This window comes from Phragmites australis, chromosome 5, assembly GCF_958298935.1.
Source record: "Phragmites australis chromosome 5, lpPhrAust1.1, whole genome shotgun sequence".
Taxonomy (NCBI): domain Eukaryota; kingdom Viridiplantae; phylum Streptophyta; class Magnoliopsida; order Poales; family Poaceae; genus Phragmites; species Phragmites australis.
The window spans coordinates 13,025,198-13,052,202 of NC_084925.1; the positions used below are offsets into that span (position 1 = coordinate 13,025,198).

At 46.6% G+C, this 27,005-nt stretch overlaps 1 protein-coding gene across 1 annotated transcript; it reads left to right on the plus strand.

The window, feature by feature from the left end:
* The first annotated feature begins 667 nt into the window (after window positions 1-667).
* On the plus strand, window positions 668-2,698 carry LOC133917468 (uncharacterized). The gene has a single exon (XM_062361367.1). The coding sequence runs from the start codon at window positions 861-863 to the stop codon at window positions 2,634-2,636; it is 1,776 nt and encodes a 591-aa protein (XP_062217351.1). The 5' UTR covers window positions 668-860; the 3' UTR covers window positions 2,637-2,698.
* The last annotated feature ends 24,307 nt before the right edge of the window (window positions 2,699-27,005 follow it).

Sequence of the window (27,005 nt, forward strand, 5' to 3'; positions counted from 1 at the left end):
GAAGCCTATAATCTTTTGTGATATAATTTAAAATCCGTATGTAAATACCAATTTAGGGGTAGTGTACTAGTATTGAAATTGAACAGCAGGCATTATTTTCGTAGTGAAAAACTTTTACACCTTTCTGTAAGTATATCTCTCGTACCATGAGAGAATCATGCAGTGAATTACTATCTCTTCTGACACTATAGTTTCATCTTTGTAAAGAAAACATGACATGTTGCAGAGCTCAATTGATCATGGTCTATGCAAGCAAGGTGCTAGAGGTGTGTACGAGGGCCTGAGTAGTTAGAATTCAAGTAGGAGGCCTGACTATATCAATAGTATGGTGGTCGTTCAAATTGGTGACTATAAGATAATAAGATATTTACCGTTTGGTTTTAGAATATTTTTTCCTATAGCAACGTAAGTATAATTAAAATACATAGATCTATAGCATTCAGGTAATGTAAATTGAATTCAATCGCTGCAACATTTGTTTCAAGAAGAAATGGGGTTCAATCATGAAAGCACATTGGTTCACTGCAGCATTTTTATTTTCAAGAAACCACACATTGATAGCGGTGCACACACGACGCAAGAATACGAATGCGGTGCACGGCAGATCCGACGGTCACCGATGAAGCGGACTCCAGCTGTTTCGGTCTGAAATCCGAGGAATCCGACTGCGAGCATCGTCACTCGGACACGTTTCCGGATCGCGCGAATCCGACTACGAGCATCGTCTACAAAGCCACACCCTCTGCCGAGCAACGCCACTCGCACAAACCCACACCGGCCTCCATCCTTCTCTCGTCTCGTCAAGCGGTCGCTAGATCTCCCTCCCGGCCCTTTCCATCTCGCCGAGACCAAGAACCACCATGTCAGCAAAGGCGGCGGAGATCCTAGGGCTGCCGTGCGGCGTCAAGTTCCACCCCGATGACGAGGAGCTCGTCGAGTTCTACCTCCTGCCGCGCGTCCGCGGCCAGCCGGTCTTGTTCCCCGGCGTCATCGTTGAGGACGACACCGCGGCCAGCACGCTGCCCTGGAAGCTCTTCGAGCGCCATCACCTGGCCGACGACGAGGAGGCCTACTTCTACGTCCGCACCAGCGACGCCAAGGAAGGAGCCCGCCAGGATCGCAGCTGCAACGGCGGCGGGACGTGGAAGGGACAGAAGCGCATCCCCTGCATATTGTGTGTCGGCGGTGAGAAGATCGAGTGGAGCAAGTACAACCTTAGCCTGCACATGGGCGGCGGCAGCACGGGGTGGGTGATGCACGAATATACCGTCACCGCTCCGTCCTGCCCGTTCTTCAAGATCTGCCACGTCTCTTTTACCGGTCATGGCCAGAAGCGCAAGCGCGTGCCGGACGACCACGACGACTGCCAGGGTGAATCCGCATCTCAGCGCGCGCGCGTCAACACCGCCACCGCCGACAGTGGTTCTGCGACTTCTGTTCCTGAGTCGACAACGACGACGGTTGATCAAGACTCCGGCGCAGCGCACGCTGCAGACCAAGAACCCGCACAATGTGTTCTTACCGACGAAGAAATCAAGGAGATTGTGGATTATGTTTGCAGCGACGACTTGCCGGACTTCCCTTCTGCAGCGTCGGCCGATGCAGAGCCCTGCTTCGAGGAGCACGTCCAGGCAGCAGCGCCAACAACAGAGCAGCAGGTCGATCACGTCATTATGCTGCTGCCGATGGTTCAAGAGGAGCACTTGTACGTAGGAGACCAGGACCAACAGGACTTCCGAGGGCTGCCGTGTGGCGTCAAGTTCCACCCCGATGACGAGGAGCTCGTCGAGTTCTACCTCCTGCCGCGCGTCCGCGGCCAGCCGGTCCTGTTCCCCGGCGTCATCATCGAGGACGACACGGCGGCCAGCATGCTGCCCTGGAAGCTCTTCGAGCGCCACCACCTGGCCGACGACGAGGAGGCCTACTTCAACGTCCGCATCAGCGACGCCAAGGAAGGAGCCCGCCCGGATCGCAGCTGCGACGGCGGCGGGACGTGGAAGGGACAGAAGCGCATCCCCTACATATTGTGTGTCGGCGGTGAGAAGATCGAGTGGAGCAAGTACAACCTTAGCCTGCACATGGGCGGCGGCAGCACGGGGTGGGTGATGCACGAATATACCGTCACCGCGCCGCCCTGCCCGTTCTTCAAGATCTGCCACGTCTCCTTCACCGGCCATGGCCAGAAGCACAAGCGCGTGCCGGACGACCACGACGACTGCCAAGGTGGATCCGCATCTCAGCGCGCGTGCGTCAACGCCTCCACCACCGACAGTGGTTCTGCGACTTCTGTTCCTGAGTCGACAATGACGACGGTTGATCAAGACTCCGGCGCAGCGCACGCTGCAGACCAAGAACCCGCGCAACGTGTTCTTACCGACGAAGAAATCAAGGAGATTGTCGATTATGTTTGCAGCAACGACTTGCCGGACTTCCCTTCTGCAGCGTCGGCCGATGCAGAGCCCTGCTTCGAGGAGCACGTCCAGGCGGCAGCGCCAACAATAGAGCAGCAGGTCGAGGACCAACAGGACTTCTTGGCGTCTATGGGAGGGAGCTTCTGTGACGTGCCAGACATCGGCGACATGGCCGCCGGAACACAGCTGGGCGGCGTTGATTGGGGAGGCTTCCACTTCTATTAGCTAGGAGAGTACTTTCTTGTCAAGAACTTCAAGTTGTTCGGTGATCTGGCCGGAGCTGTAGTAGTCTGTAGCAAGTAGCAGCAAATTTTGTACTTTGGAGTTCGTTGCCTTTGATGTAAATACATCTAACGAAATTGCCTCCGTGAACCAAAGTGCAATTCACGTGTATTATGATCTTAACCTTGGATGAAAGAGGCATGGAACGAAATTGGCACATCAAAGTAGGGCACACCGGGCCAATTTTTCTGCTGGCTCCTACATCGATTTTCACAAAACATCAGAAGAAACGTATTTCAAATCATATTCAAGCTAGGGTCAAAAAACAATGAAATGACAATCAGGTAAATGCATTATACTTCAATAACTCTTAACTAAAATGATGGCTATATGGGCAGGGAAATATTGGATAGATGTCAGACTAAATAAGCTAGTGGTACAAGATGGCATCTGAAGAAAATATTGCAGTCTGCGACAAACTAAAAGAAGGTTGATAGTTTTTGTTTCTTTTCATGCGTCGGCACAGCCTTCGGCAAGTCGATGCTTGATATTACTACTAATCTGCAGGACTTTGATTACTCCTCATTTTGAAATCTAACAGACTCTAATCGGCCATGAGTATTTTCTCAAACCACGTTGCTATATCCTAGGATTTTCATAAACTATATTGTGCTTGTTGCGAGTGTGCTGACCCAACAAACTTTTTCAGTTATGTTTTCTCATCTTAACATTGTAACCTGAACTCTATCTGCTTTAGTTAACCACGGTTGAAAAAAATAAAAAGCTTGCTTTGATAGCACAGAACTGGGAGAAAGTAATGTACATTTTGGTCTAATTAGTATTGCTGATAATCTTGATCTCTTGGATTTTGTCTTTTTCTTACAGTACTTATTTTATGCTCGCCAATTGTTTTAATGTGATCTAAGATAGGAACTCAATGATCTGAATTATGTATGCTTATCTGCCAATTGTTTTAATGTGATCTAAGATAGGAACTCAATGATCTGAATTATGAACAACTGAATGACTACGTTTTCCATTTGATTTCAATCATGTAATCGATTTTCTTAATCAAAGTTATTAATTCATATGTTCTCTTCATACAAAAACCCTCACAGCCGACTACTTAGCCATCCAAGGGTGGCCGCATGAGCCACTTTGCAGGCTCTGTCTTTAGGAACCTAAAACCCCAAACCACCTTTGCAAGGATTCTGTCTACATGAAACAGGTTTGGGAATTGATTACTGGGTGGTGCAGTTTTGCATATACCAAACCACCAGGATTCAACCAATGGCATAAACAATCGGTGGGATGCAGCCTTGAGCTATTAAGTGAAGCTTTAATATATACCATGCTGGAATGTTTGGAAAGAGAGAAATCGTCAAATTTTTCAGGGTCAGGTGCTTGATAATCAACAGATCATTTTTCTCGTCAAGGAGTATATAAATCAAATGAATCCAGTGTTAACTCAATTATCTCAAATTATATATATAGCCTAAGGGTATGATTGTTTGCCCCATGGATTCTGCCCATATGGGTTGTATATGCAGGCTGAGGGGAAACATGCTGAGTTGCGTCATATTTGTTAAAAAGAATAGTATTTAGTTGATTGTTGTCTAGACAGACTGAGCCGAGTTTTTATTTAGTTGACCGAATTTGAGGATGCATGAGATGATGAAAGAATTGAGATTGTGATTGGTTGTTCGTATAAAAGTGATTTTATGACACTAACACGTGGTCCAACCTGCATGAGCGGATGCAGGGAAGACACAGAGAGACCCTAATAGCATGAATACGTGATCATGACACAGACGACTTTTAGAAACATCTGTCTATGATATTGTCTATAAAATCTGTAAACCAACATAGCAGTTATCACAGAAGCAAAAGTGCGTTGAGGGGGTAAACCAACATAGCCATGACACATTAAGCCAATCACATCTATCAAGGACATAACAACAAGCAGGATCTCTGTTGTACTCGCCATGGTGCCTTGCTCATGGCTCGGCTGTTATGGTTTTTTGTTCTATTTATGTTTGGCTATCATGCTGTGCATTCGACCGGTGCATATGAGTCCTCTATTGCCTAATCTAGTGGCCAGTTGATTCAATTGTTGAAATGGCAACGCACAGCCAGTGCGGCATGCGCGGCGACAACTGAGCTCAGATCAACAGGCGCAACATAGACAGGAGCACACACGGCCGGCCAGCACATCAGTAAGCACGACGACAGCTCAAGCACACGGAGGCACACATGCACAGTGGCGCTTAGACGCCCAGCTATCATTCTGGCGGCTCTCTAACTCCCAGCTAGTGGCACATGACATTGTAGAAGGCAAAAAAAAAGGGGCAGCGAACGCACGTGCACATGCCGGCCGCATGCCCACATTAACGGTCACGGGATGAACAGCGGCCAGAGCTCATCCACATCAAAAGCACCAACGGCAACCACATTGACCTGAGCACCTATCCACGGCCACGGCAACAAGACCAGTCGGCTTAGAGAACAAAAGAGCAGCTAGCCACCATATCAAAGCATGGCACCACTTCCACGGTCGTGGCAACAAGGCCGGCCGAATCACAAGAACGAAAGACAGCTGAACCAAATCACAGTATGACACCACTTCCATGGTCGCGGCAACGAGGCCGACCGGATCACAAGAACAAAAATTAGCCAAACCAAATCACAGCATGGCACCACCTATGAGCACAGCACAGCACAGAGGCCGGCCGGCCAAGAGCACCTGCAAGGACGGCGTGGCACGGAGTCCGGCCGGCCAAATCCACAGCACAAGGCTTCATTGGAGGGGAGGAAAGGGTAGAGGGAAGCTCAAATCAATAACCCACCACATCGGGTATCTCCGGTGACGGCCATTGGCGGTGGCTCCAGCTTCTCTCTCTTTCTCTAGATGGATTTTCTCTCTTCTCTCCCTCTCCTCTCTTGCTCTCAAGCTCTCTCTCTAGCTCTCTCTGATCCATCCCCCCTCGTCTAGGGTTCCCACGCGGCAAAAATGGATCGAGGATGTTCGGATTTGCAGGAAGGATGAGAATGGGGAGGAGATTAGCACGAGAAGGGATGAGGACGAGAGCACGCGGCTCGGAGAGGGAGTGGCGCGGCTCAGGAGCACAGCGCGAGCACGGACGAGGCGCGTGCTCGGGTGCTAGGCCCAGGGAGCATAGGGAAGGGGGAAAGGAGAAGGGGAGCAGGCCGACTTGGCTGATGGCACGGTGTGGGAGCGCGGGTGAGGTGACCGAGCGTAAGGGGAGGCAGGACAGGTGAGAGAGAGGCAGCATGTTCGGAGGAGAGGCGGCACGCGCGAGGAGGAAGAGAGACAGGAGGCAGCCGGGTGCCCTAGGGCAGCCACGACGTGTATACAAGGAGGCTATGGGCTAGGCCGAGCTGGCCTGGCTTGGCATGGGGAAAAGGAGCCGGGTCGATCGACGAAGCAAAAGGCCATCCGAGCCTTTTCCTCTTTGTTTTCTTCTTTTTATATATACATGTATGTACACTAGTGCAGATATACCACAAAATGACGTTGTACAAATGCCCCTCACCAAGTTGAGCTCGTGCGAGAGAAAGGAGCGAGAGCTTGACTTGGTGCACATAAACTTGAAGGAGTATATAGGTATCGAGTATCACCTCAGAGCTTTTTTGCTGCATTTGCTTTGCAGAGCCAGCCAGTGATGATCATCTTTCACTTGTGGCGAAAAGATGCACCACTCCTCAAAAGAAACATATCAACTCTACCACGACCTTGGGAGGTGCCAGCCAGTTTCGTCGAAAAGGGTTTGACTCCACTGCTACCTTGGGAGGTGCCAGCCAGCGTTGTCATAAAAGACAGAGGACCCCACTGCGACCTTGGGAGGTGTCAGCCAGTAAGGACCTCTTAAGAGAGATTTTGTCACTCTATTGCGACCATGTAGCAGCCACGGTACCATCCAATAGGGTTGAAGGGTTTCTTAGCTCCACATGAACCACACTAGCATGCTTCATTGCTCTCGATAGTCCTCAGTTGTGGCAAAACTCGGCGCCACTTCCAAGGGGATCCTCAATTCCACTGCAACCTTGGGAGGTGCCAGCTAGTGTTGTCAAAGAAACAATTAACTCCACTGCGACCTTGGAAGGTGCCAGCCAGTGAATGTGAAAATTTCATAGATTCGTAGACACAAAGATGGTGTCCTTCTCTGCTTCATCAAGCTAGAATATCTACGAGAAAAATGGTTAATGATAATAAAAGGGAAAATGCATACTAATAACCCTATTTGATGCATTTGATGTTTTGAAATATGGGCTTTTCTTGTGTCACCGAGCTATGAAGTGAACCCAAGATATGGCCACAAGAGACTCTTTCCTCCGGAGATGATGAAGAGTCGTGACAGATGAATTTAATTGTACGACACTTGAGTGTACATGTGAAGAACACATGACTGAAAGTGCTTCTGAAAACGATGGGGGTTCCTCAAAACTACCTTCTCGGCTAGAGCACACTAATAATCCTGTACTCCCTGGATGCTGTATTTGTGAGTGGCACGGATCAAAGATGGAAGCAAGCTGTGTCATTGTTGCCTCCATTTTCTGCGATGGTGGTGAATGATGGTCACTTGCTGACATTCGCAGTCTATGTGCCACCTATTCACAGTGGCTTTACTTGCACATTGTTGGTTCTTCTCCCTTAATGTTGGGAGGGCTTTGACTTGGTGACCACTTCAATTTGGTGTTTTGATCTTGATTGACCTTCATCGGGTCTTTGAATTTGCTTGAGCTTGAGCTTGATCTTGGGATTGTGAATGCCTTTGAGATTCCACCATCCACACTCTGTGGTACTAAACCTCCCAGGCAACTTTTGTGTAACAAAACCCTTGTTTCTATCATGCCAGGGTGGCAAGAAGCTGCACACATACCCACGACTTGTGTCAAGAAGGTAGCCCTCTTTTGCTCTTTTCCTATAGTCATCCCTGGGTGAATTGATGATGGGGTGGAAGAGTATAGGATTGCCAAACGGCTGGTCACTTCAGAGGCAGAATGAGTCAGTCTCAACGCCCAAGCGTAGACAGAGGAACATGTGTCTTCTATGCAGTATGTGTTCATTATCAGAGCTCAAAACCACCAAAATACTTTGTACATCTCCAGAAGTGAGTCTTGCAAGTAGCCATACCCTTAAATCACAGCTTAGTGATGGGTAGAAAAGCCATGAGTATTGTTGGGTAGATCGACACCCTTTATTTATGAAAAACAACATGCAATGAGCCTCGGAGTTCTCCCTTTTTAATGTTAGTCCAAGAGGAATGGAGGACAGCTTTAAGCAAAATACTTTTTGAGAAAATGGCCATTAATATGGGGCATTGGACGAACGCCCTTCTGGTTAATGAGCTGATAGGCACCTCTGTCATAGACCTATTCTACAAGGTAGGGCCCCTCCCACTTTGGCTCAAATTTACCTTTGCTTTTGCTAGTGAGTATGATTGGGTGCCTCAAAACAAGTACTAATTCGTCCTTCCTGAATACACGAAGTTTGACAAGCTTGTCATACGCTCGGATCATGTTCTACCTATAGAATTGAAGATTTTGGAGGGTGTTGAGGTGCTCTTCTTCAAGGGCATCCAATTCTTGGAGCCGAAGGTGAACCCTTTCATCTTGTTTGATCTCATTATGCATGGCAACCCGAAGCGTCGGAAGCTCCAGCTCAAGTGGTAAAACAACTTCTGTGCCGAAGACAAGCGAGTAGGGTGTTGACTGCATGGGGGTACGAATAGTAACTTGATACGCCTATAATGCTTCAAAGAGACGGTAATGCCAACGCCTCTTGTGCTTTGTGACTATCTTTTTCAGAATGCCCACAAGGGTCTTATTAAATGCTTCAGACAATCCGTTGGCTTGATGGTAGTACCCTGTGGAATAGTTCCACTGAATTTTGTACTTTTTAGTGAACTTATAGATCTTACTTGACTTGAAAGATAGTCCATTGTCGGAGGTGATGTGGTGAGGAACTCCAAAATGATGTTACGCTCGAGGAAGTTGATAACATTGTTGGATTTCACCTCCCTCAAAGGAATTGTTTCCGCCCACCTAGAGAAGTAATCAGTGGCGACAAGAATGAACTACTGCCCTTTAGAAGCGGGTAGCTCGATTTTTCCAATTATATCGATACCCCAGGCGTCGAAGGGCCAAGAGGGTACAGTCAGGTGTAAAGGAACTGGGGGACGATGCTTGGAGTCCCCGTGTATTTAGCAGCCGTAGCAAGACTGTGCCACTGGAATACAATCGGTTATCGTACCGAGCCAATAGCCTCCTAAAAGCTTTACGTTATGATACATCTTTTTCCCGCTTTGATGACCACCGCAAACACCTACGTGTACTTCTTTCAAGGCTTGATCTGCCTCGCTTTAGGACAAGCATTGAAGAGGCATCTCATGCCCATAAGAGCATCGATACAGGACTCTTGCTTTGTATATGTATGAGGGGAGTCACCTTTGCAATTAGCTCTTGTGATAGGGTCACTTGGCAGACCAACGTGCTTGAAATAATTTAAGAAAGGCTTACGCCAATCTTGTTCATCAACATCAGTAGTGACCACGGTATTCACTTCGTGGTCTTCAGGAATGAGCTCGAGTATGGCTGGTAGAAGCCATCTCTCTTCAACTCTTACTTCCGCTTGCCCATCAGGTAACACAAGGGCTGCAGCTAGCTTTGCAAGAGCATCTGTTGAAGCATTCTTGCTTCGAGGGATGTGTCTGATATGTATGAGCTCAAATTTCTCCATGAGCTTGCGAGTGGCTTCCCAATATGGAAACAACTCGGGCTTGCACACTTCATAGACTCCATTAACCTGCCTCACAATGAGTTGAGAATCTCCGTATGCATAAAGAATGCGTATATCCATAGGGAGTGCGAGAAGCAGCCCCAAGATGAGGACCTCGTATTCGGCTTCATTGTTGTAGCATTCCTTCTTAAGCAAGGAAAAAAGGAATGGTATAACATTTCTCCTTTGGGGCTCTTGAACACTATCCCTGCACTAGCTCTCCTACAGCAAGTCCCATCAGGGTCGAACTCCGTGCGTGAAGCGCCATCAAAATAGAGTTCCCATGGAGCCTCCATGTCGACTGTGAATACTTCTTCATCAGGTAATTCTGTGACTAAAGGCGAATTATCTGGAACAGGATGTGCCTCTAGAAAGTAAGCTAACACCCTCCCTTTGACGGCTTTCTGAGGAACGTGATGATGTCGTACTCCATCATCAATAATGCCCATTTTCCGACCCTACCTATAAGAGCGGGCTGACTAAGGACGTACTTCACAGGGTTTGCTCGTGCAATGAGATGGACCTCATGTGCTAACAAATAATGGCATAGGTTCTTGAGCGCAAAGATTAGTGCTAGTCAGAGCTTCTCAACGGGGGAGTAATTGCATTCAGCTCCCACCATGGTCCTGCTGATATAGTAGCATGCAACTTCTTTACCTTCATCATTAATCTGCCCAAGAAGAGCACCGATGGAAGCATGTTGTGCTGCGATGTACAAGATAAGAGGCCGCCCTTTGATGGGGGCCATCAGCACAAGTGGATGAAGTAGATACTGCTTAATGGCGTCGAAGGCATTTTGACATTACTTGTCCCAAATGAACGGCACACCTTTCTTCATGAGCTTGGGGAAGGGCTGAATTCGCCCAGAAAAATTGGAAATAAAGCGTCTAATGTACACTAGCTTTTCCTGCAAAGACTTGAGCTCTTTTAAATTCTCTGGTGGAGGCATCTTAAGGATCGCCTTTATCTTTTTGGGCTCGATCTCAATGCCTCGGTAGTGTACAATGAAGCCTAGGAAACAGCTGGATTGTATAGCAAAGGCACACTTGAGCGGGTTCATCTTGAGATGGTACTTGCGTAGTCTCTCAATTACGATGCGCAAATCTTCTTGATGATGCTCACACTCTTGGGTCTTGACCACCAAATCGTCGATGTAGCATTCTATGAACAGGTGCATGAGGTCATCAAAGATGACTGTCATAGCATGTTGGTACGTAGCACCTGTATTTTTCAAACCAAAGGGCATTACTGTATAGTAAAAATTGCCTTTTAAGGTCCTGAATGCCGTGTTAATGGCATCATGTGGACCATCCTGATCTGGTTGTAGCTGGAGAACCCGTCCATGAAAGAGAGGGATCCAAAACCTGTAGTAGCATCAATCACCAACTCGGTGATCGGAATAGGGAACTCGTCCTTTGGGCAAGTGCGATTCAAGTCAGGAAAGACTACACAGACCCGGACTTGCCCATTCTTCTTCATTACCGGTACGATATTAGCGAGCCATCGAGGATATTGCACCTCTTCGATGAACCCCGCTTTAATCAAATTGTCAACCTCGGCAATGATGTCGTCTTGTAACTCCAGACGAAAATGCCGCGGATGTTGTTTAATGGGATGAAACTACGGTCAATTGCTAACTTATGAGTAGCGACACATGGATCAAGATCTGGTATTTCTTTGTACGACCATGCAAAAAAATCTTGATAATTCATTAAAAATTGTTTATAATCTTTATTCTCTTCAGGTGAGAGCATAGCACTTACAAAAGTGGAGCGAGGATCATCCTCACTCACGAGATTAATCTCTACAAGGTCGTCCACAGTCTGCTACCCATCATCCTCCAACTAATAAGGAGCCGGAGCAGCATTGAGGATTTCTCCATGACGAACTAGCGTTGCTTCATGTATCTTGGCCAAGAGATATTGCTCGTCTCTCAAGCCATGTCGGGCGTTAGCCGCAGCGCAGAACGATCGGGGCTGATGAGGGACTTCATATATCTCACTCAAGTCCTCTTCATCAGATGATGTCTCATCATCATCCTCATGCCCCCATTCTTCACGTGCATAAATAGTGTTACATGTGACGAATTCGGGATCATCATCATCCTCTCCATCACTCTCACATGAGGCAAAGGGACGGTAGCTGAGTCTGTACCTAGTACAAGGGAGACGACCCTTCTTTATGAGTCGTTCTGACTAGCTCCACCATTCTTCATACGCGTTGGGCGGAGATTGCAATCACTGGATCCTTTGCAACTTGATTTCGGACTTCTCGAGTAAGGGGACCATGCTTGGTGCAACCCTCAAAGTCCCAATAACTTCCTCTTTATCCGCTTCAGGATCTGAAAAATTCAGTACGAGGTTACAACATTGAGTATGTGTAACTTTATAGAAAAGGGTCGGACTTGTGTATCCCTGAGGATCGGGAACAGCCCAGACCTCTAATGTGTAGCAACTAAAGTGTAAAGTGATGGAAGCGGAAAAAGAGGGGAGCTCGAGGCCAACTTCTCAATTTTGGTGACTATCTTCTTCACTCTCCCTTCTTTTTGTTCAAGGGGTGTAGAGTCAGCCACTTTGTTAGGCACCTGGAGTGTTTGCATGTCGACTGGAGGGTCACCTGTTGGGCCCTCATTGTCTATCACAAAAGGCTTTTTAGTATTAGCATTATACTCAAAAAGTAATGGGGAAGATGTGCTCCTCTCGTTTTTAGCAGAAGGCACCTCTATCAAGGGCCTTGCTTCTGACCTCGTCATAGTAGTAGTCGCTAATGATGTTGACAAAGAGGCCTCCAGGTTCCACATAATCAGGGGCGTCATGGAGGGAAGCGACGCGGAGTCCCAACTCCAGAATGTGCCTGAACTATCTTCTTTGATCGCCCCTGGTCCTTGTTGTCATCGAGACACGGGAGCATGTGATCGAGGCCTTCCTCGGTCGCTACTACTGTGAACACAAGGGAAAGAGCCTCTTTGCCTAGAGCATGGTGTGATTAGAAGCTCCATCTCAGAACTGAAGGATGTCAGGTTGGGTGTAATCACAACATCCATTACTGGGGTGGAACGACCCAAACGTTCCTCTCCACTGGCACTTGGGAAGAAATACTTGGCATCTACATGGTGAACCTCTTGCACTGTATGCGGGGAGAGGTTACCAATGATTCAGTATTTCTCTCCCTTCTTATCCATGAACATGAAGCATTGATGCAATGTAGATGGGACAACCTGGTATTTATGTATCCAGGGTCTACCCAACAGCGCCAAGTAGGACATCACGAACTCAATGACAAAGAACTTCACCTTCAAGTTGAAGGTGGACATTTGCAGTTTCACTATGATGGAGCCCAACGCCATGCTCCCATTGCTAGCCACATATGACCACACTGGTCGGCTCGAGATCATCCATTGCGTACCCGGCTCATGTCAAAATGCGAATAAGCAGAAGGTTGATCGCCGAGCAAGGGTCTATGAGCACACGATGAAGATGCGCTTCTGATGTTGCCTTCGATGTAGAGTGGTCGATTATGGTTATTAGTTTTGACCATCTTATCTTCTTCGGAGAATGAAATCTCATTGGCTTCAGCAACGGTACTGAGGAGTCGATGTTTGGCCATAGCTGTCTCGTACACATGAGGAGATTGAAGGGCCTTGATTAAGGCCTCTCACAAGTCTGGCATTAGCATTAATGCATCGTAGACACTTAATAGTGCTGGAATGTGCTTCAAATGAGCAATGACATTGTACTCCACATCATCAACTTCTTTTGGCTGCAATTTTGATGATGAAGGCTTTGATTCTTGAATGGGGAGCTTCGAGCACTGCAACCCATCGGTCTTCTCGACCCGAGACTGTTGAAGCTTTGTGGGTTCGGGAAGTTCTCTCCTGTTCCTCAAATTCATTTGCACTTCTTCAATTTCTCCCTCTTCAGCAGATGTAGCTTCCGCTTCTAGAACTTCACTCTATTCGGGAGTAATAGCAACTCCCGAGGTCGAGTCTTCATCATCTTCGCTTGCAGTGATGGCATTACATGGAGCCACCTTGGAGGACGGAGTAGCATCAAGAGAATGCCCCTCACTTGATGTCGAGGGCTGCCCCCAGGTCTTAGGGAAGAACTGAGCCAGTGTAGGCAACATGGTTAATCTCTCCATAGGGAAGCTTCATCTCCCTTTGACTTGGGAATGAATTGGGGAGTCATACGACGTCAACTTGGATCATGTCGTGCAACCTGCACTGGTGCTGGAGGAGGAATGGCTTGATATCTTGATCGTCGGGCTCTTGGAGCGTGCCTTCGCAGCACCTGCTGCCACCGTTGCTCTCTCACATGCTGAGTGATGGGCGTGAGTCTGAGCCTCTCGAACTAATCTTCTACTTCGGCAAATGGCACCTAATACTCTTCTTCTTCATTTATATGAATGGATGATGAGCCATCATATTTCACCATTACCATGTTGATGGCACGGTAATTTGGGTTCATGGCTTCCGGCTTGAGGGCCAACCTCTTCTCATCGATCGCTCTTTGTAGCCACTCTTTAAAGGCGATGCAATCTTCAATGACATGCCCTATGTACCGATGGTATGGACAGTACAAGGGGTTATCAGTCATGCCGACCTGCTTGAGCCTTGCTGGCGTAGGCTGATTCACGAGCTTTTGCTCGTTCATCTGTTAGAACAAGCTTTTGATGAGGTCCCATTGGAACACATATTTCTTATTTAGTATCTCCTGGACATTGGGACGCACAGTTGGTCTTGGCCTCTCATTCTTCAGGCTGAAGACTGGGACGACACTCATAGCATTTGACTCAATGGGTTCCTTTGCCTTGTTTCCATTTTCGGTAGGCTTATTTGAAGACTCAAATCTTCTAGTGTTGTCAATGGAGCCAGCGTTCTTGTACATCTCCATGATGTGTGGTACTTTCTCAAACTCAAGCTTGGTAGCTGCAATGGCATCGCCAAGCGAGCTGAACATTTTGGGGTCGCATCTTGATACGCTGACCAACCAATGTTGTAGCATGACTTGGATACACATCTGCACAACGTCTTCCGGGTGCATCTCCCTTGCGAGCCGGACATAGGTATTTCTAAAGCGGACGATGTAATCTTCAATCCTCTCATCCCGCCTTTGCTGGATTTGGGACAACTTTAAGATCGAGACGTCTTTTCTCATGGTAATGAAATGTGACTTGAAGAGCTCCTTCATAGCAACTCAACTGGGCACCGAACCCGTAGGTAAATGGCTATACCAGTGGAAAGCGGCTCCCATCAAGGAAACTGAAAACTGGCACAACAAGAGCGATGGGTTGTGTGCAGTGTCTCCATATACTGACTCAAAGTAGACGAGATGCTCAGTGGCGTCCCCGGTTCCATCGAACAAGCGAAACTTCGGCGGATGCCAACCTGCGGGGAATGCAACTCAATCGTGCCACACTTCATATGGCTTGTCGAGCTCACTCTCTAATGGTCTTGGAGCCTGCTCAGCCGCTAGTTGACGTATTCTTCTGTTGACCACATCTTCTGTAATACTATGGTAATCTCTTAACGTTATGGCTAGCACAACATGTGTGGCCGAATTTGCCTGCGCAGCAATGACGCATGAAGGAGTGATGCCCATCTGATGGCCAAGTGCGCTCCCTGCCCCAAGGGAGAAGGATTACGCAACTGAGACACAGCTTCCATCTCTACAGATTGTGGGTCAACTTGAGAAATCCGTATCGTATTAGATGGTGGTAGTTGTGCGCCTCCCGATGTGAAGTGCAACATCATGGCACAAAGTTGATCCACCCTTGCGGATAGCTCGCTCACTTGTCTTCCAAGGGCGCTATTTGGCTCGTCTTGAGCATTCGGATGAGGGGGTACCTGCTGGTGTTGACCACTCGTATCCACTGTACCTGCCCTTCAGGTGGTTCTTCATGAGCGCCTTAGTTTTCGTTGGTCATGTTCACAGGTGCAACATTTATGCCTTCTAGCTCTCCTTCATCCCCAAATAAAGCTGAATGCGCTAGCTGAGAATAGTGCGGTGACTGAGAACGTGTTTCAATAGAGTCTAATGTATGAGCCCAGGACTATATTGTCCCTCATCCTTGGATGTAACAGCGCTCCTCTCTATTCATTGTTGAGTAGTCATCTTCAAGTGTGTATTGAGGCCAGAATGTGTGGCCACCGTGTGTAACTGCCCTTTGTCTTGCAGAAAATATGATGGAATACTCCTGTAAGTGTCACGATGGTCATACAAAGATGACCCTTCGTCAAGTGACTTGCATCTTCCAGATACAGGAAAGCAAGGGGCAACTATGGCCTCCTTTTGTCGCTTTGCAACAAGCTACGAGGACCTGCTGAAACAAGCATTCGGATTTGGAACAATCTCTTCATTGGAGGAGTACCCTAACTCATGTGTGATGGAAGAGGTTCCCTGTCTGAATCTGATTCTTCAGGATTCAATACCCCGATGGTGCCGCACATCATGATGTCTCCATCATTGGACTTCTTTGAACCTTCGGACGTAGTGTTGTAGTTTGTCGACGCTTTCCAACCTGGCTCTACAGGCTTCTGAGGTGCAATGGCTATAGATAGTGGTGCCGCTTCCGTAGGGACAGTTGCAGACTTGTCCTCTATTGCTGGCTTTTCAGTTTCTTCTATAACAATGATGGATGAGGGTCGAGATGACTCACCCTCTGCTGCTAGATGGTAGGCCTTGTTGGAACAGGGGTAGTGCACGGCAAACTAGTTTGTGCCTTTAGCTGAAGATGGGTTAGACGTCATACCGACATGGAAGCAAGGCACCCAGTGCTGACAGCCAGCTAGAATGGGGTTGTAGAGCCTACGCCTCCCTCCAAGGTGTTGAGACAGAAATTCTTTCACTATAGCTTTCCGTGCGGGGAGTTTGGCTCGAGATGCATGGTGAGTCCATGCGCGGGGAATGGCCTCACGTGAAGCCACTTCTTCTGTTGTAGTTTCAACTGGCATAAGATGAGAGGCAATCCATTGTTGGAGCCGCTGAGTTTTGACGATTTTCTGCCGGTAGTTCTAGCGTGTATGTAGTTTTCCACCTGAACAAGCAGTGGTGATGCTTCGATGAAGGTTTTCACAAACTGTATCTAAGGCCACGATCAGCTCACCCTCAAACTTCTTAACAAAAGAGAAACCCTCCACCATAGCCCTTGCTTCAACGATGATGTTGCGGCACTCATCCTTGGTCTATGAGAAGGCTCTCTTCTGAGCCATGTTTATTACAGGACCTTCAGCTGGCTCCTTTGTCATTTGGGAGTAGATTACACCCTCATGCTGGAGGATGACCACGGGCGGGAGTGTCCCGAAATACAGGATCAAGGGAACCGAGTTGCGGGCAAGGATGAATCCACCTGCAGCCACAATGTCTCTTGGTTAGTATTTTCCCGATGATTTCTTTTGCAAGCAGTTCTTGTAGACTGGAGAGACCATCTGACGACCAGTGCAGCGCAGCAAAGATAGGAGGAGAACCATGTCCCAGTGGGTGTGCCAATCTATTTCGCAGATTTAAAACTTGCCGAGTGTGTTCAAATTGTTGTATTACATAATTGTGAATGTATGCGGGCGAGCCAGTATACTATCGTATACAAAATAAAGAGAACAAAAAATGTAATTGAAACACGTAACTTTATTCATTCATTATCAAAATCATAAAGTACATTTTCATTTATTACAATTTGTTCCACACACATACGCACATGCTATCTGACTAGCTTCTTATGGCGACTATCTTGTCCTGGTTCCTGTGGCCTCATGAGACCCCCAGTTAATTATGCCCGTCTCAGGCTACCTCCGATTAAGCTACGCTGCTGGTCTTCGTACTCAGGGCGTCTCCGAGTCTGAGGATGTAGGCACATGCATCAAAACAGAGCATAGTTATTGCATCAGAAATAAAAGCAATAAAGAATATGGGACAACAGTCTACCATGAGCTTTAGGGACTTTTTATGTATCCCGAGTCATCATCAGCTAAAAAGCCTCAGAATAGCGTAAGTGATTGAGGCGATCTAGGAGCACGGCACGATGCATAGCTACAACCGGTACAGCAACGAGACCACAACCGGGAGCCCAATGCCGCGCTTAGCTTACCAACTCCCTCAGGCCTCGGATTCATCCTCATCGGACATCCAAAAGGCAATGAGCCACACAAGCGAGGGTAATACGGTAAAGCCACAAAGGTAGTTGAGCCACGAAGGCAAAAAGCCACATAGGCAGATGGTGATCACTAGGAGCCACAAAGGGAGCGCATCTGGCAATAGTAGGGCAGGCATCGACAAGCCACAAAAATGTAAGTGACACGAACACCAACAATAGAGAGCTCCCATCAATATTGGAAAGACAACTGCAAGGGAATCAAGCCACTTAGGCATCAACACAGCGATATCACAACCAACAAAAGGGTACAGGTGCTGAAGACAGATAAGCAAACTCATCCCAATAGCCGCAAATAACATCTCAAGCCATCATAGAAGGGGGCAGGATCCATTTCATCCATAACCAGCCTCCCTCACCACAATCTGAGCTAACAGATGTCCACACCATCCCGGAGGTAAACCAACATAGCACTGATCACAGAAGCAAAAGTGCATTGAGGGGGTAAACCAACATAGCCATGACACATTAAGCCAATCACATCTATCAGGGAGATAACAACAAGTAGGATTCAACAATTGAGTCAACTAGCCACTAGATTAGGCAACAAAGGGCTCATATGGGCCGGCTAAATGCACAACATGATAGCCAAACATAAACAGAACAAAAAACCATAATAGCCGGGCCATGAGAAAGGCACCACGATGAGTATAATAGAGATCATGGCAACACACGGCCAGTGCGGCATACACAGCGACGATCGAGCTTAGATCAACAAGTGCGGCATAGACAGGAGCACACGTCCAGCCGGCACATTAGTAAGCACGGCAGCAGCTCAACCACACGGAGGCACACACGCACGGTAGTCAGACGCCCAGCTGTCATTACGATGGCTCTTTGACTCCCAGCCAGTGGCGCATGACATAGCAGAAGGCAAAAAAGGGAAACGAACACACGTTCACATGCCGGCCGCATGCCCACCTTCATGGTCACGGCATGAACACCGACTGGAGCTCATCCACATCAAAAGCACCAACGACAACCACATTGACCCAAGCACCTATCCACGGCCATAGGAACAAGACCGATTGGCTTACAGAACAAAAGAGCAGTCGGCCACCATATCATAGCATGACGCCACTTCCACAGTCGCGGCAATGAGGCCGGCCGAATCAAAAGAACAAAAGATAGCTGAACCAAATCACAGTATGACACCACTTCCACGGTCACGGCAACAAGGCCAGTCGGATCACAAGAGCAAAATACAACCGAACCAAATCACAGCATGCCACCACCTATGAGCACAGCGCGGCACGGAGGCCAGTCGGCCAAGAGCACCTACAAGGACGGCAAGGCACGGAGGCCAACTGGCCAAATCCACAGCACCAGGCTTCATTGGAGGGGACGAAGGGGTAGAGGGAAGCTCAAATCAAGAACCCACCACATCGAGTATCTCTGGCGATGGCCATTAACGGGGGCTCCGGCTTCTCTCTCTCTCTCTAGATGGATTTTCTCTCTTCTCTCCCTCTCCTCTCTCGCTCTCCAGCTCTCTCTCTCTCTCTAGCTTTCTCTCTGATCCGGCCCCCCCTCACCTCGAGCACCCCTCCCCGGACTATATAGCCGGTGTCTAGGGTTCCCACGCGGCAAAAATGGACCACTCTGTTCGGATTTGGGGGAAAGGATAAGAATGGGGAGGAGGTAAGCACGGGAAGAGATGAGGACAAGCGCACGCAGCTCAGAGAGGGAGCGGCGTGGCATGGGAGCATGGCGTGAGTGCGGCTAAGGCACACTCTTGGGCGCTAGGCCCAGGGAGCAGAGGGAAGGGGGAAGGAGAAGGGGAGCAAGCTGGCTTGGCCGGTGGCGCGACATGGGAGCACGAGTGAGGTGGCCGAGCATAAGTGGAGGCAGCACGGGCGAGAGAGAGAGAGAGAGAGAGAGAGAGAGAGAGAGAGAGAGAGAGAGAGAGAGAGAGAGGTAGCGTGTGCGAGGGGTGGAGGAAGAGGCTCGGGCACGTAGGGCAGCCGAGCCGGCTGGAGTGGCTGGCACGCGGGTGCACAAGGAGAGGTGACGCACTTGGAGGAGAGGCGATGCACGTGAGGAGGAAGAGAGACAAGAGCCAGTCGGGTGCCCTAGGGTAGCCGCGGCGTGGAGATAAGGAGATCGGTAGCTGGGTCGGGTCCACCTGGCTTGGCATGGGGGAAAATGGAGCTGGGCCGGCCGACGAAGCAAAATGCCGACCAAGCCTTTTTGTCTTTTTTTCTTTTTTTTATGTATATGTGTATGTACACTGGTGCAAATATATCACAAATTGATGTCATACATCTGTAAAGAACTATGTGCAATTTCAAGGTTGCATCAAATTTGATTGTGCTGCTTTCTGTACAAACAAGAGCATCATCTGAAGGAATAGTATTATATCAGCAGCATCCTCTGTCCAATGCCAATAAATTAAGTTGTACTAACATGTTCTTACATAAACCCTGATGTTGGCATGACGCAAAGAATGCACTGCCAGTTCCCCCTTACCTGTTTCATATTTCATGTCCACGACGAGAATAGCTGAAAATTTTAGAGAATCAGCATATGCGCATGGGCACAGTTAGATTACCATTTTCTTGGAGAATTTGACCTACTCATCTGAAATTTGCTGGTCCTAGAGCACCAAACGCATGTATGCTAACTAGCCAAGCTGTTTATCTGCTCAACTTCACTAACATCATGTGCCCAACATAAGCATTCTGGTATCGTTGCTGGCTTTGTCAATTTGGTAGTTTCAAAATTGATGAGAAATTGTATAATTTTTCAGTTTTGACAGTGTCATCTCATCAGTGGTGGTAGACTCAGTGATCTCAATGGCACCGGCCCACACATTGATCTCATCGGTGATTCGATCTCACGTGAGGAAGTCTGCACCTCCATGGACCTGGCATGACGCTTCACCTGGCATGGTGGTGATGCTACAAACTGGCGTACGTATAGCTTAGGTGGCGTAGGACCTGACATACAGTACTACAAAAGTGATCTTATATGTCGGCCCATCACTTCCAGTTTCTAATGGACCGACAGTGATGAGGCATCACTGCCGGTTCATAAGCTGCGTGGCAAGGATCTATCATCATGGCTTATGAACTGGCAGTGATAAGGGTCATCACTGTTGGCTGATGGCTTGAGTTGATAGTGATGCCCAGTTCCCACATCACTGATGGCTTAAGCCGCTAACCGGTAGTGAATGTTTACTTCGCTCTGTGGGGAGGGTGGTTTTACTATGGCTGACATCATGGGCTGGCAGTGAATCACCCCTTCACTGCAGGCACACATTTGTGCCACCACACCTTTGAGCTGGTAGTGAAGCCCTCCTTCAGTGCCGGTGCACGCATTGTGCTGACATTGAAACCCCCATTCACTACCGACACACCCTTTGTGTCAACAGTGAAGCACCCCCCTATATAACCGAAGTGCTCCACCCTCCCAGACTTAGAAAAAAATCCCCTTCCACCAAATTGCCTCCTTCACCGTCCTCAAGCATCACTGCCTCTGCCTTGTCCTTGCCCACGCCGCAGGAGGACCATGAGCTCGCACCGTTGAGCCCGAGCCTGCCGTCCCCATCCACCTCCCCATCGCCGTCATCCTCCTCCCTGAAACTGTTCTCATCCTCCTCGATAGAGGACAAGGCACCCCGCCGCACAGCCAAGGGACCCACCGCTGAGGGACCGTCGGACTTCCTTATCTCTGTCGAGCCTGCCGACCACATTGTTAAGCCTGAGCCCACCATCATCATCTCCCTCTTCCCTTGCCCAGGTATGGCACCGCCTCCATCTCCCTCTTCCAGGCTCCACCCTGCTGCTACTCCAGCCCCAGCTGAATTTCATCGTTCTGAATCCTATGATCCCTTGGTTTGGCCTCTAACTAACTTGGTTTTCTCTCTTTGACTAAACCCTACCGTCCACCGCATAATTGATGCCTACATGATGCTTGACGATGCTCCGAAATGATGGATTATGCTCTGTGATGCTTGATTAGGCTAGATGATGCTCTGAAAATGCCATGGATAAGATAATCTAGCAATTTCATATTTATTCATGATGAAAACCTAGTTAAGATAAAATGGATATCTCTATATGCTTGTTGTGATGTCTTGATTAAGATATGAAAAAAGAAACTAGATGCTATTTACACTTGTCAAACCTCATCCTGTTTGGTTCCTTAAATATTATCGTCATCATGCTAACACACATTGTAGGCTCAAATAGAAAAGAAAGAACAATCAATAGAAGATATTAACATAGTGCATAGATCAATATTAAATCATTTAACTATGAAATATTGCCCCTAATAACTAACAAAAAGATGTCACACAAAGTTAGTCTTATCTAGTGCAGAGATCAATAGGTGTTGGCTATAGTCCATCGAAGCATTGTTGGGATGACATCATTACCCTATGAGGGTTTGATGTTTCTTTAGAGCATATGGGGCTGCTATATGATCTATATTGTGTTCTAAAATCCATCAATCAACTATAGATAGAGAGCATGTGGTGGTGCACATGGGCATGCTGCATTTTAGTCTAGATAGTATAATCAGAATTACGCATGACCAAACCGATTAACTGCCCCAACCTTATCGCGGTGGTGAAAACAGCAGGTTCTTTGTAGTCTCATTACATTTTTGTCTTGGAATATGGTGACTCTCATCAATTTGATTAGTGCACTGAGCTATTCCTTTTTTAGTATTTGAACTAGAATAGAAAATCCAAGGAGCAAGTAATTTTGAAGTGCTTCTTGCCACACAAGTTTATTTCTTCTTTGCGCTAGTTGCTAGTCCGTGTCTCTCTGATTCAGTGGATAAATAGAGTATTGTACTGTTCTTGTTAGACACATATGTTGTGCCATTTTTTTATGAGTTCACTCTGAATAAATGTTGCACCAACTTTCAATTAGTTGTTAATTATGAAAAAAGGAGATAGCAATGCTTGTGGCTTGAATATTTTTGAAGTACATGTTATGGTCATCGACAGCATGTCCAATGATTTATATCTGTTTATGCGGTCCCTTCGCTGGTGCTTTTCAACAAACTATCACTTTTTCTATTTAAGCAATCTATCAAGTTTGCTTGTGGTGTTTATAATGTGATGTTACTTTGTGAGCTCAAGTCATGTATGACGCATCCAATAGCAAGTTCCTTTGTTTAGGTGCCTTCATGCCTCTGGAAGAATTTTAACAATGATGAGATAGCTTAGTTGACAATATAGATAGTTAGAGATTACATAAATTTTTCTAGTATATAGTATGATCACAAATTCCAAGTTACATAGTGCTGAATAACTTATTTAACCATTGGAGTGCATGTGTCATGTATGTGATTCCTTCCCCTATAGAAGTTATATGAGCAAATGATAAAATGAGATAGTTATTTACCATACATATGAATGCAAAGCTCGACTGGGATGGTTATTACACATGCATATTGCACGCCTTTCATTTAAGAATTGGAAGGGCGCACTGAATAGAACCTATGTGCAAAAAGGTATAACGCCAGATTTCAGCAAATGGTCGCAAGTGAAAGGTCATTGGCAAATATTTGCGGAGTACAAGTTGTCAGAAGAAGCAGAAAAGTTTATTGAGGTGAACAAAGAAAAGTCGCAGAAGAACCTCTACCCCCACAAAGTTGGCAGTCATGGGTATGTGAGAAAAGAACGGTAGTGGCAATAAGAGCTAGATGAACTGAGAGAGAGAGAGAGAGAGAGAGAGAGAGAGATGTCATACCTTAGATGGATGGCTAGAGAAAATGATCGACGTACTTCCTTCGTGAGAGGGGTGCTTCTTACTCGGCTGATAGAAGCTTATGCTTTACAACCTCCAAAGACCAGGAAGTAATGCAAACTCTTGCAAAAAGGCTTGCAGATGCTCACGCACAGTATACACAAGACTCTTTCAAGCTAGATAGGGATAGTGATGAGCTCACATTGGCATTGGGAAACAAGAAGCATGGTGGTCGCACACGAGGCGTTGGTGTGATGGGTTAGAAATATAAATTTCCAAGTGCATTAATAGCTACAAGAGTCGAAAGAGATCCCAAGCAGAGCAAGATATACAATGAGAGGCAGAACGAGCTAGGATGATAAACATGCTTGAACTTGTGCTACAATGTGAGCAGGAACAGACAGACGAAAAAATAAGGCAGGTAGTACAGGAAGCCATCAGGTATGAACGGGACACCATTGGGAGCGAACAGGAACTGCCGACATCATCTCTTAATGTCGTGCGCCCTAGCCCCAGTGGTCGTCAGAGTAGTTGTGCTTCCATAGGAGTTTCTAGCGCTAACTCCATCACTTATCCTATGGACCACATCACAACATGGACACCGTGTGAACTACGCATTGGTGCTAAGAATATTACCATCAAGGTGGCTTCTGGTGTAGCTTGTCCCCATGACGCAAATGAACTTTTGCACGGATGTTTGATACTGGAGGGCTACGCTGTTGTCGAAGTAGACGAGGCAGTTGACAATTAATATCATGTTCTGGTGAACAACCCCATAGAGGAAGGACAGAACACTACGAGAGAACGTGCACACATTCATCGTGTAGGTGAAAGCCTATATAGTGTTTCCACCAGCGACAGCTCCCAAGAACTTCTACTCTCCACTACACCTCAAGCCATCATCGCCTCATAGATCTCCCTCTCCTCAATCATCTCCTAGAAAAAGCCCACCTCCTCATCCATCACCTCGAAGAAGTCCACTGCTCAAGAAGCCAGCACCATCAAGAAGTCAGCCATCATCTCAAAAAACACGATCAGGTTCCGTAGCATCCAAGAATACACATCACCTAAGAAGTCAGTGTCATCTAAGAAGTTGGCGGACCCAAAAATGTTTATTCACTTAATCCTCAGGAAACCAAAAACATTTTGGATGCTAGTGTAAAGACTCATTTCCATCCTCCAGCACCTCCACTGAAGTCTGTTGTGCCCGAAGATAGCATGAAATTTTTCATGAATATAGCTAAAGTTAAACAGATGAGGGCGGCTTTAAGTAAGCCACCAACTAACTACGAATGCAAAAGCAAGAAGCATACCAAGAGCAAATCAGATCTAATCATTAAGGATGCTCTAAGCATTGGGTACTTTCTGGCTATTTCTAGATTAACAGCAGAGGAACTAGCACAGCTTGTTGTTGGAGCAGAAATCCCAAAGTTGGATGTTACATGGTTGTTTTAGTTAGGAAAAAATTTGGTCAAACCAAATATAGAAAGAAAGCTTACAACTCAAATGCGTCGATTACATCTGTCGTACTTGGAGCAGTTTAGGTAGGGTTTTGAGGTGTTCTCCATAAGATATAGAGATGAATATTTTCTCAATGGGGATAACTACTTCTAGGCGAAATTTGAGTGCTTGTATGAAATATACAAGGAATATTCCCTCGATGTGGCCATAGTCAGAGCATGGACTCTGTAAATGAATTATGTATATAATTCATGTTATATGATCTTGTACCTTCAAATCGGCTGACTAACTTCTCTCTTTCGTAGAATGGGGATCCACACAGGCAGGCAAGAATTAGATAATAAAGTAGGAGTCATCAATCCTAGGCTTGTCAATGAGGAACTTGTAAGGGATAGTCTAGACTTCACAAAGAACTACTTATTGAAGTGTCTGCTTTACCATCAACACAAGAAACCTGTATTCTTACCCTACAACTTTGAGTACGTGTTTGCATGACAGGGCGTTCTCCTTTTATGGGCAACTCAATTCTAGTACTAATTTACTATGGTGACATATTCCTACAGTTTTCATTGGATCCTCCTTATCATTCACCCAGACTTGAGCAAGATCATTGTCTTTGACTTACAAAAGAGAGATAAGAAGACTTACCATGACCTCATCGACATGCTAAATAGGTAAAATCAATCATTTAATCTTCTCCTCAATTGCATCTAAGTTTAATTTGTGTTTATATTCACGTACAGGGTGTACATAAGATACTGCAAAAAGAATTTATGTAAAAACTGACTTTCTGGTACATAGAGAATATTCACGACTTGCATTTTCTACTAAATACAAAGGTACAATTTATTCCACCAAAGAATCATTTCCTTTTAAAGTGTATGAGGCATCCACCCAACAACAATCTCTATGGGTTCTATGTTCTTACTTTCATGCACGCATTCAGCGGAGAGGGAGATGCTATCAGGTTTAATGATGTTGATGCATGAAATTACATATCAATGCCTTCTTTTAAATTTCTATACATGTTCAAGTACTAATTCTTTCGATTCTTCAAATGAAGTACTTCAAACAATGCACCAATGCGTTATTTCATGTGGAAATACATATCATTCAAGAACAGATCGCCAGGTTCTTCGACGAACATGTTATCAACCTAAACGGTGAGTTTCATGAATAGATTATGTTGTCGACGTATGAGAGACCTTCAGATGACACCGTACCTTCTAGTACAGAGTATGCGATGAGGAGGAAGTCTACCAGGGGGTTTGACATCATATATATCGCCAAATGACACCATATTAATGAATGACATTAATTACTATATATTAATGAAGGACATGAATTACTATGTATTAGAATGTGTCTTTATTGTTGATTTACATTAAATAGGTGTCTCATTGTATACATGTATTGAGAGGGAGAGTGACAGAGAGAGGAGAGAGAGGAGGAGATATTGAGGGGAGATAGACAAAGAGTTGATATAGAGAGGAGAGAGAGGGAGGACAGAGAAGAGAGGGAGGGAGGAGATATTGAGAGGGAGAGAGACAGGGAGAGGAGACAGAGGGAGACGAGAGAGGAGAGGCAAAACACTGTCGGCTGAAGGCTTTAGCTGGCATTGTTTCAGCCGGTAGTGATGACCTAGGCATCACTGCCGGTCCCTTGAACCGGCAGTGATAGTCGGGGACTATTACTGCCCGTCACCCACTATCGGTTCCAAAACTGGCAATGAAGAGGATTTTTGAGTCAGCAGTGATAAGGTTTTTTTTAGTAGTGTGTACTTGGACCTTCGTGTACTTTCCTTCGGCTACCTTTTTTGTTTTAACTCCAGCACTAACATCGGCTTGCGCGTCCGGCTGCATGCACTACCATTGGCTCATTCATTCGGTTGCATGCTAATCGTCCCTGGCTGGCTGTGTCTTTGAGATTGATGTCGTGAGCAGCTGGCCTAAATCCGGGGCATGCTGCAGGATACGGGCTCTATAGCACGCTCGCAGACATTTTTTTCCCATTACATCGAGTCGATTGGATATATGCGCTTAGATCCTGTTAGTCCCTTCATTCACATATGATAGAATTTGGGTGCTTCAACACTAGGGTTTATTGATATTATATATGAACTATTTAAATTAGTCGCATCTAAATAGCATTTGTTCTGAACTGTTATAACTTTGTCCGACCCACAACTGATAACCTCCTAGATGTTCTTTGTCTCCGATTAGTACGGAATTTTCACGGTCTAGCCTATAAATTAGTCGCATGTAAATA